General features: G+C 35.9%; 1 protein-coding gene across 1 annotated transcript in view; it reads left to right on the forward strand.

Moving 5' to 3' along the window:
* The window catches only part of NECTIN3 (nectin cell adhesion molecule 3), a 73,019-nt gene extending 54,398 nt beyond the window's left edge, over positions 1–18,621 (forward strand). The window contains exons 6-9 of the mRNA XM_075168990.1: positions 2,510–2,648; positions 4,019–4,100; positions 14,997–15,056; positions 15,609–18,621. Of these exons, the coding sequence (XP_075025091.1) occupies positions 2,510–2,648; positions 4,019–4,100; positions 14,997–15,056; positions 15,609–15,785 (458 nt within the window). The 3' untranslated portion in view covers positions 15,786–18,621. The remainder of the gene's footprint in view (positions 1–2,509; positions 2,649–4,018; positions 4,101–14,996; positions 15,057–15,608) is intronic.
* The last annotated feature ends 935 nt before the right edge of the window (positions 18,622–19,556 follow it).

The following is a 19,556-nucleotide window of genomic DNA, read 5'->3' on the forward strand; positions in this document are numbered from 1 at the left end:
TGTTCAAAAATGTTTGACAGAGATATTCTTAAAATTGAAGATGAAAAAGCATAGTAAAACCAGAGGCTGGGTAGAAGGAACTAAAGTATTTAAGTTGTTTAAGATGGGCTTTTTAGCACTTCCTCTTGGAGAGACCCTAAGCTTATAAACAGGTGTCTTTAGGAACTATTTTTAAAAGTATGGACCTTGAGAATGGTAAATAGGAATAGTTGCTGGCCAAACAGTTGCACTTTAAGCACAGCTGATACATTGTCTAGGATTCACATTCTTTAAAAAAAAAAATATTTTTTTTTCATTTTTTTTGTTTTCAGTTGCTGTAGCTCTGCTTTGACCGTATTTCTTGGAGTGAATCAATTCCCATCTATTTCTGACCAACTGGTGGTTAAAATGCTGTGTAACTGGCACCATGCATCTCAGGTGCTCTCTGGTTTGTTCAGCTTGGTATGGTAGTCTGAATTTCTGATCATTCCTCTGGTTAGACTGATAGAATTTTTGTGCCTACTTTTTTGCCAAAGCAATTTAAAAAAGCAAAAAAAAGTGAGCTCTATGGTAATTGCACTTCAGTTCAGTTCCTGTATGTTGCTACACTTGCTGGGATATCACTATTCTTCCTGGTGTTCAGAGGTAAATGGGTGGCTATTGTCATCTCACCCAAAATGGGATTCAATGGCTGAACTTTCATTGAAAGTATAATACTTTATGATGTTTCAACATTATAGCAGAATTTACCAGAAAAAAAGCACTGTAAAGTTAGTACAGTATGAAATGGTCAAGAAACTCTTCTGGTGAAGTTGTAATCACAAGACCAAAGCGTCTTCATGAATTCTGGACCTAACAGTGTATAGTAGTTACCTGCAACTTTCTCACTTAAACAAGAGGGCACTCAGTGTAAACTAAAGCCAATTAAAATGCAGTGGTTAAGTGATCCTTCCACTGATGCATGTGCTCATTCTTCAGGAGAAAATTGGAATTGTGGTTCTTATGTATAAAGACTGATATCTGACAGACAAATGGAGCTTATGCCAAGAAAACTGTTTATCACTGAAAGTGGTATGCGACATTGATCTTCTGGAGTGAATTAGCTTCCTGCAAGTTGTTAATCTATGACTTTATCCCTTAACTTTAAGAAAGTCACAAAAATGCTTATTTCAGTTTTGCTCAAGCTACTTAAACACACCTGCATGAGTGATCCCAAGGGACTATTGCTGTTGGGTCTTATGTATGCAGTGAGAGGACAGGAATCCCTTTATCAGATTGGTTTGTTCTGGTGTTTTTTTTTTTCTTTCAAAATGAGGGATGAGAAAAAGATTACTTTGTCCAGCTTTCCAGCACACAGGCAGAACAGCATTAGAATTATGAGTAAGTGATAAAACATATTGCATAGTTTTGTTTTTTTTGACCTGTGAATAGAATACGTAGCTGAAGAGGCTCCTAAAATTTCCTCTGGTAAGAGATTAAATAGAGGATGGTTGTGTGGTGTTTGGAGAAATGCAGCAGCTGATTATTTCTGAAGGAAAATAGCTGAAGTAAACTGCATTAGAAATATGGTATAAGTATATAGCTGTGTTAATTTTAAACTCCTTTGCTCTTACCTTTCTGATCCAGTAATCAATGTAGATCAGAGCATTATTTCTGTATGCTATCTGTATTTTACAGGTAAAATTTTAGTGAAGCTAGTGTGCAATTTTTTGATAAACCTGTTGGTGCAAGTTTAAAAAGCTGAGATTGATGAGATCGAATTAAAGCATGCTAGCAGGTTTCACAGTTTTATGAGACTTAGAACTTAGTGAATTCCTAGCATAGTGAAATGGGTGACCTTTAAAGACTGACAAGTGTATTAATTCAGTATGAGAGTTGTTAAACATTGGATTTGACAATGCTGAGGTCAAAAGAAAAATGTTTTTTTAAAAAAAAAAACCTTTTTATTCCCCCTTGTTAAAATTTATTTATAAAAATTACTGTTTCTCATAGCTTGAAGTGTGAAGTCCCAGAGATGATAGATGGTCTTAGGGTCGCTTTGATAAATGTAAGCGACGTATTAGTGAGTTTGCATGTTCATTGCTCCTAGTAGTATATCTTTTTTCCCCTGATTTTAAGTTTCCCTTTTTCCTTTCTGCAGACTTTAGTGGTTTTAAAGAAAGATTGCCAATAAAGCCATAGTTGTTTAGCTTTTTGCATTAACGCCTCGTTTGCTCATGTAAGTGCGAAGCATGTGTTCTGTAACTTCATCTTGCCTTGAAATTGAAAATAAAAGCATGCAGCTAGTATTTATTAAAAGTAGTCAATGAAATTTTTGAAATTATGTTAATGATTCATGAGCTCTCTTAATTCAACCACTTTTTTAATTGGGTGACTGGAGCCAAGACTGCAAGAGTGCTAGTGCAGGATGAAGCTTTCTATTTGGTCGTGGAAGGAAGAAACGTTTCTCAGAGCAATGCTGAAATAGCTTATCTGAGTATTGAAAGTATGTGAACTTCTTAAAGGTGTAATCCGTGCTATCACATTGCAGATGTGCCATTTAAGCAGACATCTTCTGTTGCTGTAGCAGGGGCTGTGATTGGAGCAGTCCTTGCTCTTTTTATCATTACCATCTTTGTGACAGTGCTGCTGACCCCAAGGAAAAAAAGGCCATCCTATCTTGACAAAGTGTGAGTATGTGTTGGATTTTTTTTTTTTAATTGAAAGCAATATGCAGAAAGCGTTTGTTCTATACAGGAATTTAAATGTCTGAGTTTCCTTAGCAGCTGTTCAGCTGTCATAATTTCAGGGCTGTATTTTCAGGGTAGACAAATGTAAAATCATTTGCATTTCTGAAAAAGAAATGAAGCTAAGAATGACTTCAGAGATAATATAATTCTTTATCTCTTCAGAATTTTTTTTGAAAAAAAAATTGCTCATTGATTGAACTTGGAGGGCAGGGGAGAGGTCCATCTTGACTGATGCCACACACTACTAGTTTATCATAACTGCAGGTGTAACATAAAAGCAAATGTACCATGCTTTGCAAAAGTGAAGGTCCACTAAGATTTATCCCAATATGTGTGCAAAATGAAGCAAGCACACAGATGTGTGCTTAGAAATGACTGAATTAACCAACATTCCAGAAAGCACATTGTTTCTTCAAGTCTCTGGCACAGGCATGCAGTTTACTTTTTTAAGCATCCAATATGGTCGAACAAAAACAAGCAAACAAAAAAAGTCTGAAAAGATTTTATCAGGTAAAGTGGATGATGTCTAGACCCTGTTTGGAACATGCATAAAAAGTGATGATTGCTTTGAATATCTGTAAATACCAATCTTTCCACACATGCCATATACAGTTAACACTTAAACTGAATGAGAAATGAAAATGTCTGGCATGTCTGTATATACTTAATGAGGAGTAGAATAAAATAACTTACAGCATTTAGCATAAAATAAGTTTCAGCATTTGAATCTCTTGAGCTAGCAACTGAGAAATTTCTAACATGATTAGAAATACTGTTTTCTTGTTTGTTTCTCTTAAATTATGTAGCTGAAGCGTATTTATGTGGATAGTCTTAAACATTTTAATTCTTTTTATAACCACTTGCTTTCACTGAGAAAGTTACAATAGAGGAGTCTTGCATGTAATAATTGATTGTAAGGCTTTCTCAAAGGCTTTTCAAAGAAAGACTGTAGTAGTAAGTGTTGCTCAAGCTGAATCTCACAACCTAGAAATGATGATAGATACCAGTAGTCCCTAATCTTACTTAGTTGGAGTGTGTGTGGGGGAGTTCAGTCTACTTAACACCTTGCAGGATAAATCACAAATTATAGGCGGTGCTTTTCTACTAAAAGTGTGTGGCTGAAGTATTGCAAGGAGTGGATGTGTTAACATTACAATATTCCATATATGTGTCATTGCTGACTGAAAGGTGTGTGTCCCTGAATGTTGAGTGTTGGATGATTTGGCAGCTAAAATAAATAATATCTAACTGACCATTCGATTGGACTTCACAAACATGGCATGTCATATTTCATTCTTTCTTTACTACAGGATTGATCTTCCACCCACTCACAAACCATCCTCATGTGAGGAGAGAGCATTCTCGGTACCACAGAAAGAAGCTATGCTTCAGGTGAGTAAGTGCTTATATACATCTTAAATTGAGGTAGGAAAAGTGTTAACTTTCCTTTATTATGTTAAATTTAGTCTGATTTTTGCTTTCGTGGTAATGTATGGAGTCTTTCAATTGTTGGCTCACAACCAAGAGGTTTCCGTACATATGTGGTATCTGCATCTTATATCCTTGGTGTTAAAGTCATCCTTAAAGATCAGGAAACTGGTAGATAGATCCTTTTTGTATCTCTAATAGCGTTTGACAGACTCTGCTCCTCTTGAAGTAGAAAAAGCTATAGTTGAAATTCTGTGGTGATTAAGAGAATATACATAGCTTTATAAAACAATCTTCATATTTACTTAAACTTAAAAAGTGACATCAGCATCATCATCTTCCTTGCTAGTAACAACTGCCGTTCTTTTAAGCTGTTAAAGTTTGAGTGGTGGGGATATATTGGAATTTGGACTTTGGCGTGGCTAATTTATCCAAGTATGGTTTTGATTACCAGTGAAGATCACTAAATCACTTTTAAATGCTTGCAATTATGTAACCTCTAATTTGATCTTTTTTTCCTGAATTTATCTTTATGAGCAACAAAAGAATCTGTACAAATTCTGTGACAAGTACTTGAATTCTTAGTAGCTTCATGTGATCTAAAGTAAGCTGTCCAAACAAGACACCAAGAGGCAACGAAGTTCCTTACCAGCATTTAGTGTTTGTGTGGGTGTAGTCTCCTATAACAGGATCATAGAGGTGATATACTGGAAAGCTAACTCTAGTGAATGAGACAGTTAAAATAAATGGGGAGCAAGAAAGGCTAGGGGACTGCCTTTCTTAGCTACAGCATGGCTTTTCTGGCATGGATTGGGCTCCTTGTGAAACTCCAGGTGAATTCAGAAGGCTTCTTTTGCAGTGGGCAACACAGAAGGGACCTGTTCATGGGAGACAGCTTCCGTTAACATCATCGATTATTACACGTCATATAATAAACCAGTCTGTTCATGAAAACTATAGATCCTGACTGTGGCCCGTAAAGTGTGATACTTTTTTTGGGGGGTATATATTAAATCAGTCAGTCTGATTTTTAGATTTCTGCTTACACTGAAGAAAACTTTAATCACTTATCAGTATTAATGAGAATTAGATTGTAATTGTTCTTAATGGGATTGTTGTTCATCTTCAGTACTTTGTACAAATAATGTGATTCTAACCACCAATGTGCTAAATTATAAGACTGAGGTAATTCACGTAATCATTTGTTCATAACAAATACTGGTTTTCCAGAACTGTGGTATATCTTTGCAGCTTTAACGACCTATAGAAGCCTTTTTTTCTGATAGAGGGATGCCCTAGGAAAATAATCTTCACCCACCTACAAGATAAATTTTGATGGGAGTTCTTAGTAATGCTAAAAATATTCTTGTAGATTTTCTTCATGTGGTTGCTGGTTCCTAAAGCTCACCAAATATGAGTTACTGATAAAAGCTTTCCTCTTTTTCATGAAAGTAATGCATGAAAAGAATATTGTGTATTACAAATATTACACTGAGTAATACTTGCTAATATTGTTGCTGAATGAAGCAAGAAGCTTTTCTGAGATCCATTGCTACTTAGTAGCAGCCTGGTGATTATAACATTATGAAAGGTATAGAACATTTAGTTGGCAAAAAGCATAATAGGTTTTTGTCTTCTGATCTTGAAGGTGGTATAACACCTAAGATGACACAAAAGAAAAAATGCTTTTCCGTTCTCAGGTTGGGCATCTTATGCTAACTATGCAGTAACTCTTTCTTCTGTCATTAGGATACTCAACAAATGCAATATTGATGAATCATGCTTCTGTTAATACATTCCTATGCTTTAAGTATACCTTATTCTTTTCTTCTTCTGAAGTGTCTGCTGTCTTTGAATTCTTTCTTGGTTTTGCTTACTGTGGCTTCTGTTAGTGAATACTTAAGACCTAAGAAAAGCTGAAGCTGACTGTAGTCTTTGAACATGTAATAAAATGTTTTAGATAAATACATTTTGTAAATAAAGAAAAGACCCTAAACAGGCTGAATTGAATACATTTCCAGCAAGCTGGATAAATAGAGTTTTAAGTTATTTTCGGAAAGGGAGGAGAGAGATCTAGTTCTTTTTCAGGCTAGATGTTAACTATACTTTATTTAAAAATAATAGATGTTGGCATAACGTTTTTAGTGTACCTGTTCTTTTTCTCTTCTGTGGAACTCCAAAACTGAAAAGAGCTGAAGCTGGAGGCTGAGTCTTCCTAGTTGATACTACCTATAATCAACATGTACTCTGCTATGCTTGAAGCAAGAGCTTCTGCTTTATCTAATAGAAATAAGTGTCAAAATACTAGCTTTAGCCAAGAAGTGCTTGGTTGCATTGTTTTGCTGTAATAAGCCAACACTTGAATGGCTGTAAAGAGGTAAAAGAAGCAAGGTAGCAGCCTGCCACTATGTCTTTTCCTGTATTAAAAGTCTGTACTAGCCACGTAATTTATGTTCCAAATGCTGTTTGAACTGCGTTGTCTAGTCATAAATGAGAAGCATGCTGGTGAGCCTTTCTAGATCCGATGTAAGCTTCTGGTTACACTGAAGAACTGCAGGTGAAGTGTTGCTGCATTGTCAACAGCAATAGATGATCAAATTCCATCTCAGTGGAAATAATAGGCTGCATGAAGGTGCAAAGTAAAGTTAAAGGAGAATGAACCTAAATGGTGTCTTCTGCATACTCACAATGACTGAGGATTGAAACTGGATTTACTCAGTTTAAGTTGATTCTGGTAAGTTGTTCTATGTAATGTGCAAATTTTTCAATCATCTGTACGATTATTGTTCAAATCATGTACAGTAGCTTTTTTTGATCTTGTGAAGTATTCCAGATGCAACTGAACAAGCTGAAATTCTCCTGTTTGTGTCCCAGCAGTCAATATTTAACTACATTTTACCCATATCTGAGTAGATAGGTGTTGGTACTAAAATGAAGGGGGATGTGTAGACATTTGGTAATACTGGATAGCCAGTGTCTTTCATAGTTACTTCTTCAGATTTGGAAACTTTAAGTATACATTAGCGTTTATGTGCTAATGTTAAATAACACATTACATGTATGTAAAAGTACTATGTAACTCAGTATTTGTAATAATTTCTCTATACTGGTATTTGCATATACCAATTTATGTATTCATGTGAGTCACTTAAGAATTGAGAACAACTGGTTCACTTACGGCCCTAAAAGAGTGAGGCAGAAGTCCAAAACATAAGAATATTAAGTGGAACAAAGGAAAAATGGCAGTGTAAATAGTTTTATTTACTGTGAAGACTGTAGGTTCATCTTATCAACTTTTTTAGCAGCAAAGCTATTGCTTTTGTCTGGGTGTTTTTTTAATAATTATTGTCATGGAAATACTATTCTGTTACTCTGAACTATTTTTTGCATGTTATGTGAAAGAGCAGTGAGCAGCCTGAAGGTCTTGTCCTTGGTGAGAGAGGGATGTCTGCGTGGCAACTGAGTTTTAGGGCGAATCAAGAGGAAGTTGAGCAATGGAAGAATTCCAGTGGCTTAGAGAGGAATTAATATTTATAAAAGGAGTGGGAGACGGGGCACTAATTCAGGCAATCCTTTGATTCATTAATTAGTTTCACTATGTTTCAAATAATATATTGCTAGGAAGCAAAACTTCTTTACTTGCCTAGAAACACGACTGAGATGGACAGTCTTTGACATTGTGAAAGAACTGAAGTTATGTCTAGCTTGACAGGTATTTCTGAAGGAAAGAGGAAAAAATGTTTTGTATAATGCAATGCATGAATGTTCAGAGTTTTTGAAATACTCAGAAATTAATAGGGCTTTTTTGTAGCAACAGAAATAAAAGTGGGGAAGGGAAATACAGCCCAGTAGGTAATTATAGCCATGAGAGGACTGACTTTAGACTTGCAGCTTGTAAGAATACCTCACATATTTAGCCAAGCAACCCTGTCAAATGCTAAAGCTCTTTAATGGTAATATTTGTATTCCTATTCAAAAATGGCAAGAAGATGGTGAAATTGTATTAGCACAGTTAAAAGCATATAACACCATTTACTGAATGATGATATTTCTGGATCAAATTTGAAAAGATTACCCACAGTATTCTTAAACCCAGCATATATTGATTCATTTGTAGATTATGGCGCTCTTGCACTCTTCTAGTTCTTTTCCTAATGGTCTTAATACAGGTGGGAAGGGCTCTTCCTTGATGAAAAAGGAAGCGTTATTGCTATTATTTGCCTTAGACCGAAGAGCTCTTTAGGCAAACAAGATTGAATGGAAGGAAGCACAAAATGTGCATAGATAAACTCATCTCTATTGATAAAGGATCTTGAAATGGAAAAAAATCATTAACCAGATAGGGACTAGAATGAGGCACAAGCTTTTTATTAGTGGATGCTTTTGTAATGGGATTTCTAAATTGGAAAGGATGAGAAAAATGTAAGATGAAGATGTTGGTGAGATAATTGGTTTAGGCTTCTAAAGGACTGTTTGAGAAGGAGCATGTTTAGAGTGAAACTCAATGCTTTTATGAAACTCTGCAAAAATGTAAAGGTAAGACAATGCAAACTATTGTAAGTATGAAAGCACAAAACCCCAGATGTACTGTATTCTCCTGTATAGAAACACTGTAGCTCAGCACCAGTTTTCTTTGACAAAACCTGATGATTTTGGTTCTATCACTTGCTCCATGCAAAGGTGGTGTGTTTTCATGCCATGTGAGATGATTCCCTTTGTCTCTAGTTTTAATTGAATAAATGAACCGTCTGGAATTTCCTGTTCTGGTTTCCAGCGTTTGTCTAAATCATGTCTAAATCCACTGTTGGTAGAAATTCTTGAGCAGGGAGATTTTTTTGCTCACAGAACACTAGCTTCTGGTGATGATGTGGGGGTTCTTGCTCCCCACATGTGTTTCGCCTTCTGGTGTGGTGAATTCATGCTCTTAGCTCAAGTATGAAAGAACAATGTCTCCTTCTGGTAAGTGGTAAATCACATATTCTCAGAATTGGTCTGCAGATTGCATTCTAGGACTTGAGAAGCAAAAGCAGTATGACTTTAAGGGCAGGGGAAAAAAAACTTTTAAATGGAATTACAAGACAGAAAACATGACAGACAAAAGTTGGAAAAATAGGCCTGTGAAGGTGGTGGAAAAGAACTGCTGGAGAAGTGGAGAAAGTAGAAGACATTAGGTGATTTTATAACTTGTTTCACAATGCATTTGCAGGTCATGTTAAAAGTTAAATAACTCAAAATTGCTTCGAAACTTGAACTAAATAACAAATGTGGAAAAGTAAAAAGTTAAGGGGAAGGAGGAGAAAAGAATGAAACATTACTGAGATAGGGTTCTTTTCAAAAACATTTTTGAAGGTAAGAACATGGGTGTATGACCACTGCAAATGTTACCTACCTGTACGAATACTTGTTGGGAGGTGGTGGGGTTTCTGCTGTAAGACCAGCAACTTAGCTGCTTTGTGTTGTTGCTACCACTGTGAGGCTGTTGGGAAAAGCAAGAATTACAAAACAAACAAATATGCAATAGTGCCAAAGCTGTTGCTGTAGCCTGTTGTGCCCTTATACTATTAGCTAAGTGTGGCATAGAGAGAAGAGCTTAATTAGGAGTGATGGTACCATAGTGTAAGCTGTATCCTAAATAGTAATTCTCAGGTAGCATTGCTTGGTATGATTAAAAATGGCCATTCTTTAACTCAGGCAGCTGGTGATTTGGATATAGCCTGTTTCACTAACAAAGTTACTCCATCATAATGGTGACAAAAAATTTTTGAAAGGAAGGGAGGCTTTGAATCTTCTGTGTTAAGTAACTGACATTGTAATCAATATGTTGTATAGCTTTGTCTAATCTAAAAATTGTGGTGTTATATTAACATTTTTAAGTAAACTATTGCATATGTAGGATTATTGTTGAAACTTAAACTGATATTTAGAAACAGAATTATTATCCAAAATTTATGCGAAAACATCTGAAATGGAATATGATGTATCACCGGTATGGTTCCATAGCACTGAAAGCTGCTTGAGGGATGAAGGGATAAATGAGCTGACTGGTGGAACTGATTAATCACTTTCCACATACCTGTTGATTCATTTTGTGGGGCCTCTGTGAGGGTTTGTTTCCACTCAGGTGAATAGGAATTTTTTGTTACATGGAAAATCCATAGGGATAACACATATTCATATAATTAATGTCAACTTTTGAACTGGACAGGATAAGAAACACCTTTTTAAACTCAAAGCAAACAGAAGTCAAAGTGTTATTTCTGAGATATTGAGAGTATTGTATTGGCTCATGATAATTTCATAAATGTATGAAGTCATCTACTACAGTATTAGTTCAATACTTGCAGACCACTGTTTCCATTGAAGATTTAACTAGTAAGGGTTTTCAGACATTGCATCTAATATTCAGGAAAAGAGTTGTTTATGTTTGTCTTGAATGAGACTTTAAACTATTACTTAATCAAACTTTTTTGCTACTGAACAGGAGGGGGGGGAAATTCCTAGTCTAATGTCTCATTTATCTGAACGTCTTGAACGGACAGCTAGTTATAGTTGTTCTTCTGTTTTCTCCCCATAGTGCCATTAGGCACTAGTGTAACTGTGAAAATGTTGAGTTTACGCTATTTTTAGTGAAGCGTTGCTTCCCAGAAAGGTTTAAATAACAGATAAAGTGATTGCGATCAAAACTGGCCCCTCTGACAGTGAGCTGGCTCAATTGTAGAAAGGTTTTCTACTCATGAGCAAGTGTTTCTAGTTGTGCTAAATCTTCCCTGGAAAAAATACCTTTATCTGCAGAGGTGCAAATGTATAGTTGCAGTACAGTTTTTTTCTTTTTTAAAACTAAGGTTAAAAGGCAAAAAAAAAGTGCAACATTTAGATACTCTCCACCACTTTAGATAGTTTAAAACCATACATGCCTAACAAATAACTGAGTTCCTTGGGATTTTAAAATATGCGTGCAAGTGTGCTTTTTAACGTGTGCAGTTATTTATTAGATGGAGCCCAGAAAAGGGGCAAGGAAGCATTTCTTCCTGAAATGGTAGTACTTCATCTCCCAGGTATAATCAAATTAGAGGTAAGTATATAAACATACACAAAATTACAAGTTGTGTTTTAATTAATGGCTTTGTAAATAAGCTAACTGAGTTTTAGTTTAGCTGTTTGGTCTGTTCGGAAGGTTCCTGTATTGTCTGTCCTCTTGAGGATACAGTGCTCTGCTCTTGTTTTGTGCTTTGGTTGTTTGTTTAGAGGAAAATCAGTGAGGCAGTTCCAGGCCTGGACTCTTTTGCTTAGTCCAAATTCTAACTCATTTTGCATGCTCAAGATGTGTATATAAGCTGATCTTAGTGCTGTAACTATTCATTGCTTGGAAATATTCAGCAACTTCACGTGTGCAGGCAGGTGTTGAAAATGATGACCTGTTTGACTTAAGTAGTGAAGAAAGTTATATCCAACTATTGTTAGTCTGAGTAGGTTTATTATGAACTGTACACAATGTAGCCTGTTTGTATTCTATTCTGATATGAACCCTGTTGCAGAAATGAACTCATCTTGATGTAATGCTTCTTTGCTAGCTTTGATCAATGATTTTCCTTCATGCTGTTGCTCTTAATGCAGTGGAACTGCCCTCTCTTTTTGGAGACAATTAACAAGCACCGTATGTTCATCCACTCTTTGTCTTCCATTTTATCATATAATCTTATAACTGTTAAGACTGTGTTCTGCTTGTCTGTAAAGCTTCACCTTTCAAGTCATCACTCTGATATCTCTTAGACCAGTGACTACATAACCTCAAGGTACAGGTTTGTTCCCTTTGGCTATACCGGAACCTGTTGTCTTCAGCTGCTGTAATGTTACTTCAGCTTTTTGCCTACTTGGTCACCTTGAGGTTGCTGATGGCAAAGCAGTGGTGAAGCTGTGAAGCTAGCAACAGACTGGAGCTAAACCAAGCAGTATTAAGCTGCGGAGTTGTCTGTTTTCCAAATAAATCTGATACCTAATCATTGAAGGTTCCCTATACTTGACCCAGATATATTTAGTTGTATGTTACTATGAAGAAAACTCCTTTTATTTACCTTCTTTACACAATATAAACAGGAATTACTTGCTTTCCAGAAGTCTCACTGTCTTCTCCAAAACAATCCCAAAGGTTGGTAGAGGGTTGATTCTTTGTTTAGAAAGAAGATGTCTGAAGGAGGAGAATGGATTGGAGGTCCCGAGCTTTACAGAGTAAGCTTTAACTTGGGGGGGAGGGGGGGAACCAACTTCTTTTTTGAGAAATGCTGCTAGTGAATAATAAGTCAAGCAGTAAAAGTCCCAAGATACAGCTGGGGAGAGACCTGAGCAAAATCTAGATGTGTCTTGTCTCCCATTGGATCAGTATGGTGAATTAGTCAGATAAACATCTATTCTTGTCTTCCAACAGCTGCTGAATTGAGCAGTAGTCAGCCTTTTGAGATTGGACCAAATTTCCACTTTAAGCACTGAGAATATCAGAAGGTATGCAGGGCACTTTAACAGTGTTTATCATGATTGGTACGTGAGTAATGACTGAAGGAAACAGTTGGCCATTCTGAAAGAAATGCTGAAGGACATGATGTTCTTCCTACCAAGTGAAGGGACCATTACGAAAAACAGAAATCTACTTGCTCTCCTTTGGCTAAGGGAGGTGGAGGGGTGGGAACAACCAAAAACCAAGCAAAAAAACTTTTTTGCGGAAATGAGATTTTTGTGTTAGGTATGACAAAAGCTTGCTAATAGAAGAACAGAGGAGATATTAGGCTGCCTGGGAAAACTGAATTAGTATCTCCAAACTCCGGCAGAAGTTCCTTTCTGCCATATTTTTCTAGCTTGCTTCCAAGAGCACAGTAAGTGTGCTGATTTATATGCCAGTAGTGCTGGTTTTCTAACAACAGAATCTACCAATAAAAGTTACTACTTCTATATATGCATGTTAACCATATATTGTTAAGTATAGATAAGCTGCATGTAGCTCACTTTTCTTCAGGTGTGTACGATGAGCAAGACTTCCATCTGGTATTATTTCTTAAAGTTAGATGATTTCAGCCTATCTGGTTATGAAGCACTTGTGTACTTGAATATGGTTTTGATTGCCATTAATATGTAAAGCATATACTAAATAAGCCACAAGTCCTCCTTACAATGTCAGGAATACTAATATTTACTGTTTCAGAAGTAATATAGTTGACAAGATAGAGAAGCTTTCTAAGATATTATTTCTATCTAGAAGTTATGTATCTTCACTCTTTAACCCATATATATTCTAATGGACAGGAGTAACATCTGCGTTATGTACATCTTTTATGTACTTGTAATTTTATTTATATGCGTATATTCTCTCAAATTGAGGGCACTTCTGTCAAGCCAAAGCATAGTCACACTGTTGGGAACGTTGGTGTTTGCTGTGTGTGTTCAGGCTCAATGCTTTAGCTCATAAAGCTGTCGCAGAGCCCCAGTACATATGGGAACAGTTTTGTTAGGAAGTGTAAGAGGTATGGGTAGGGCAGAGAGCAATGACCATCTGCTACCTGAGAACCTCTGTTTTTATTATGGAGTTTCTGGGAGACCTGACTGAAGAATTAGTAATAGAGACACCTCTGAAACGCTTCGATCACTAGATTGCTGTCAGCTTTAAGACTTTTTTGTCACTGTAATAGCTATGTGGCGCTAATGAGTCTTGAAACTCAGTGTTGAGCAGTCTGTACAACAGTATTGGTCTTGGTGGTGGGACTGTTCTTTGGGAACCAACAAAGGGCAAATAACTGCAAAATAAAGTGACTTTCTAAGACTGCTTTTGTAAGTAGGAGAGGGAATTGGGTAGCAGGACCCAGCTGGATGGTAAGTTGGGGTTTTTTTTCCATATTCTAGCATAGCCAATGTTCCAAAGGACTAATGGGCTTAACAAATCAAATGATGGACTTCTATTTGAGTTGCAGAAGAACTTACTGCTGTATATGGCGATGTTTTTATTACAAGCCGTGCTGAACAGGAGGAGCAGATCTCCAGTTGACATTGAGATTTTAGGGTGTTCATGCAATACATATTTAAGGGGATTTTGCTTGCTATTAGCTCTTGTCCTATCCTGAGAATAGAATGCTAATTAGTTCCTGATGTACATCTAGCTATCAGGCCTTGCTAGACCTCTGAAATAATATTTTGGAGAGATATACTTTGAGAAACAGGTTTTAGGCCTCAGAAAAAATTGATAGTAAAATGTCTAGGCAGTGTGGACTGTCAGTGGAAAATCAGTCAGCAAAACAAACTTTTGTAGACAAGTTAAAAATAATGAGTTTAATTTTACTGAAAAGCATTTTCTTTGTTGTGGATAGTCTCATTAGAAGTTTTTAATTTTTCAGTAGGAAGTACATTGATTAATTAAGAAACAGAAATATGTACTCCCTTCTACTCTCAATAGAGTACAATTAAATTCCTTTTCAGTTAAATACTTTTGTGCAATATCAGACTCAGCATTTATCCATATGATGCTTGTGAAAACTTTATACTGTATAACTGAGTTTTGGATTTTACTTCGTTTTTAACCTGTGGTTTATCTAAAATCAATGTCATGTTAAAATAAAAAAAGCTTTATAATTTTTCACAAACATGCTTGTGCTTAAATAAAAAAAATCAAAATTAAATATGTGTAAATAACACTTCCTAAATTGACAATAGCATCTTTTTTCCACCAGAGTTTAGCTTGTAAGAAGTATTCTAAATGGTAGTCAGTTAAGATGCTTCACAAGGCAGAGTGTATTTTGTGATGGCTAGCATTTTTGTGTAAACCAAACCTGTTCTGCAGTGTTTAATTTTGACTTGTTTCCACTGCAACTTTTCTTCTTTCAGAAAGAACATTTTGCTTTGCAAAACCAGTACAGAGAGAAAGATGCTGGAAACTTGCACATGGTAAATAATAAGATAGCTTGAATTCTTGATTGAAGCTTTGATTTCATCTTGTTCCTTAAAATAAGCGTATAAGGATGTTTTTCATGAAGAGCAAAGTATTTGTCCATCTTAGTCAATAACTGTTGAATGTGTGGGTTTGCTATCCATGAAGTGGAAAGAGTCAATATCATTTTAATATCCTGTATTTCCTAGGTAGTTTTGCTGACTAATTTAAATACATAAACACTAGAGCTTTGAAGTTCTAGTTGCATAAAATAACAAAGCACAGGAGTGCTGACAGACTTCCTAGTAGTTTGTGTTTCGCTTTTTAGATTTATTCAGCCTTAAAATCTAACTTCCTCTGAAACAAAAGTTTGAGGTTAACTCTGAGTAGTTACTAACACTTCTGTCATACATCTGTTAATGATTAGAATTTTTAAGTTCACGTTTCTTGATTCATAGAACTGTTTTGGAGATCATGCACCTTTTATTTTGCTTAAAGCTTTAACAAGAGTAGGAATTGCAGGTTCTATACATGAATTATGAAACTGATTACTTCTTGTGTGTATTTAGAAAGCTGTGAATGGAAGGCAACTTACTTGCGAGGCTGAAGAGCCACAGGAACAAGAGGGTCTTCAGCATATGTATCCTGTTTATCAGCAAACATACTACAAAAATTGGAGCAGCAGATACCTGCAAAACTCAGGACCTGGAAGAGTCTACATCAATCCAAGGGAGCATTATGTATGATTCTGTACCCAGATGTCTTAACTTTTAAGATACAAGGGTTTTAATACCTGTTGACTGTATGACCAATATGTCTCGTTGGCTTTCATCTCTAAAAATAATTGATCTTTTTTCCTGTGGGAAGAAATTGCATGGAGAATTTTGTATAGGTAAACCCTATGGAATTTGAGACTCAACTTCTTTCTAGTCTTTGGTATGTATTTGTTTTTGTAGTTATATCAACCTGCCAAAAGAGGAGAGCCATTTAGCTTTATTAACCTTCATAGTTGTAACATGTATAAACTAGATGAATTGCTTGACATGTGCCAAAATGTGGTTAAGCTGTTTCCCTGGTTATTTCTGAGAGCGTTCTCTCACTGACTGGATATTTTACAATAACCTTATCTATGTAAAAGTGAGTAAATACGAGCAAGACAACCGAATCCTTGGTGACATAAGCAGTCACAGGCTGAGTGTCATTTTTTTACATCTTAGAAAACTTGGGAAAATTATAATTTTGACTGGCCTTAGCTATTGATTTCTCAACTAGCTCTACCTCTCCCAGTCAAATGAGCAACTAGACTACCTCTCAAATACTGACTTGCTCTTTCATAAGGTATGTTGTGTGTCTTCCCACCTTGTTGAAAGTGAAGCAATTTCCTTACATAAGAAACTTTTTGTTTTATATTGATCTTGGCTGTCAGTTGATGTACTTGCTGGTTGTAGTTTCACAGTAGGTCTATATGAAACTTAGTTGCAGGAAGTAGATGACTAGACAGACAAAACTTCCTGAAAGTGTCTTATGTGTAGCTGCGTCTTACCTACAAATTGCTATTTAGCCATTTTTCCAAGTATGGCTCCCATGTTAAGTGTTGCAGAGTTTGTCTTGCTTGGTAATAAATATGTTTCACGTTCTTTGGTTTTTTCTCAGTTTGCAAGAAAACTGCCTATGATGTGTTCTTATGTCTTAGCAAGAAAAGGAAAGTTCCAGTAGACTTCAAGTAGTTTTCAGCACTGTCCTTTAATCTTAACCAGTAGTGTGAAGTAACTGGAGAACGTCCTGATGTTACCAATGCTAACAGTGTGGGGTAATGGTTGAAAAATATGCTCACTATCTTTTTAGAAAAATAAGTTTTCCTTTGGAGTAAAAAATAAATATTTAGCAAGTAAAAAAGATGTATATAATGTATTAGTGCTGAAATGAGCTCACAGGACAATCTTAAAATATTTTAAGACAGCAGGAAGTAAGATACTGACTAAAATTTGCTGGAGAAACTTAAACAACTTATGTTCATTCTGTACACATAAGTACAGAATAATGATTTTTCAGTCAAATGACCTTAAGACAAAATGTTGAGAAGAATGGCTATGTCATACTGAGCTAACTATTGATACAGAATTAAACATCACTTCTGTGATATTGGTGTTTTCTCTGCAGATGATTGGGTTTTTCAGAGGGAAGAGTCATAGTTGTAGAAGCAATAGAATTGAAAGCTAGTATAGTTAAGTGTGCTGCAGGCAGGATGACATTATAAAACCTGTATTCAACCTGCATTCATCTCCATCATAGTAAGAGTTAGAGATCCTTATCCATAATAGGGCCAGGTAAATATTTCTAGTTTGTAACAGGTAGCAGCTAGAAGATTATGGTGTAGGTGCTCATGTTCTGGACACTGTACAAGTAGACCTTAACTGTTTTCTTGCTAAGCAACTTTATTGTATGATGTGGATAAAGTTGACAGCTGAAAGAATGGCAAAGAAAGAGGTTGGAGAGGACCTGTTTCTCGGGAGCTTTCCTTGAGCCACTGTCAACTTGCTTTTGTCTTAGGGACTGAGCACATTATGTAAGTTGAGCAATTGTTTTCAACTTCAAAGTCTCCTGCTGTATTTGAGACCTAAAGAAGGCTTGTGTGCCCCAAAAATATATTTTCCAATGTCAGTTTAAGCAGCTACCTCTTTCCACAAGCATTGCCTCACCTATCCTTAAATTACTGCAACTCCAAAAAACATCTACTGCCACAGCATGAAAAGAAAACAGTGTCTTGGCCAAATGTTAAAGCAAATAGAATGACGGAACACTGAGATGCACTATATTGCTTGAGATAATTTGATCAATATCACTGAGCAAAACTTCATACAAAAAATATTTGGATATTCATTATAAGCTGGTTCAAAACAGTGTTATTGTGATAATGCTTCCACTTCATTCATTAGTACAATGTGATACTGAGCAGGTGATCATTTCAGTTCCTATTATGTTGGCAGATGATGTAAAAAACAATTATTTGGAGTTCAGACCTCTTCTACTGCTTTTTATTGTTATTTGCAGATACATTTTTTCTTTGAAGAGCTGAAATTTTAAGGGAAGGAGGGAGGAAGGAAGAATGCTATCAACAAAGCTATAATTGCTTTTTTGAATTTGTAAAAACAGCTTAAAAAAAATGTAGTCCAACTGTGTTGCCCAAGTTATGTATCAACAAACTAGAGAAGCTTGAATTGCAAACTACCCATCAACATATAGTTTGCCCTGAAATCATTAGGGAAATATATTATCATGTTTATTACCTGTGAGAAATGGTTTCTTTGTAATCTGTTCAGGGCCATTTAGTGTGTTAGGTTTTTTGAAATGTTGCTTGTAGTCTTAAGTGCAGCTGGATTTTGGGGGAGGGGATTTGGCATAGAATGCTCTGAAGAAAACAGAAAAATGTCTGCTGATTAGGATTTCCCACAGAAAGGATTGCACGTATAGAAGTAAGTTTGATCTGCTTTTTTAAGATGTAGAAAATGTCCTTTTTTATTTTTGTACATTTTCAAATGTTTGTATTTGTATTTTGATTTGAATAAAAACATACAAAATAGAAACTTTTCATATGTTGTTTAGATTTAAGATTGCATAAAGTATGGAAAATGCATCTACTTTCTTGGTGATATGTTTTTTCCTCTCTGGTTGTATATGCAGAGCATGTGTTTTTTTCCTAACAGTACCACTTTTGAATATCTGTGGTGTTGGATGCTGAAATGACATATCCTTCTAACATTTGTTTCATTTAACAGGGAACATATAGTACTTTGTGAAAATCCAGCACTTAGGTAAACTGAACACCCAAAATCACTGTTGAGGGCGGTAGGAATGGAGGGGAAGAGTAGTAATTCTCATCTCTGGCTTTGATAAATGTAAATTGTCCTCTGTTCAGCTATCTTTAAATTCTACAAGCTAGTCTAGTTATAGAAAATACAAGATTTAATGTTTGGCATATGTCCAAAATGTTTGTGGATGTAATACAAAGGAAAACTAACAAAATGTACTGACTAAAAGAAGGAAAACACTTAACGAGATTATTAAAGGACTACTGCTCTTAGGTCACAAAATGATCTCACGTATTGGGTATCCAGCTCAAAGAAAGCCCAATAAAAAGGTGTAATAATTAATGAAAAGCGGAGGGAAGATTTTAACTTTCAGAGTTCTTAACTCTAGCTGCTTTCTGGCAGTGTTACTGCTGTTTCTTTCTCTGAGTGATAGAAATTTGGGTGCGGAATGCTGTGTTGTTCTGTATACTTAAAATATAGTATAGTAACTTCTCTGATGCCACAGACCTGGAGTTCCTCTATCTGAACCACTGTGGTGTTTGAAGGCTCTGCATGCGAGTGCTGTAGTAACAGAGCAGATGAAATTGTTTTGACAACTTCAGAGATTACTGACTGGGAGAGCTAAAGCTCCAGGCAAAAAAAAACCAAAATGGCCTTGGTAGTTCTTAACTGCGCAGTTGCCTAGTGGGAGGTGGCCTGGGGTTTTTT

This window comes from Calonectris borealis, chromosome 1, assembly GCF_964195595.1.
Source record: "Calonectris borealis chromosome 1, bCalBor7.hap1.2, whole genome shotgun sequence".
Classification (NCBI taxonomy): Eukaryota; Metazoa; Chordata; class Aves; order Procellariiformes; family Procellariidae; genus Calonectris; species Calonectris borealis.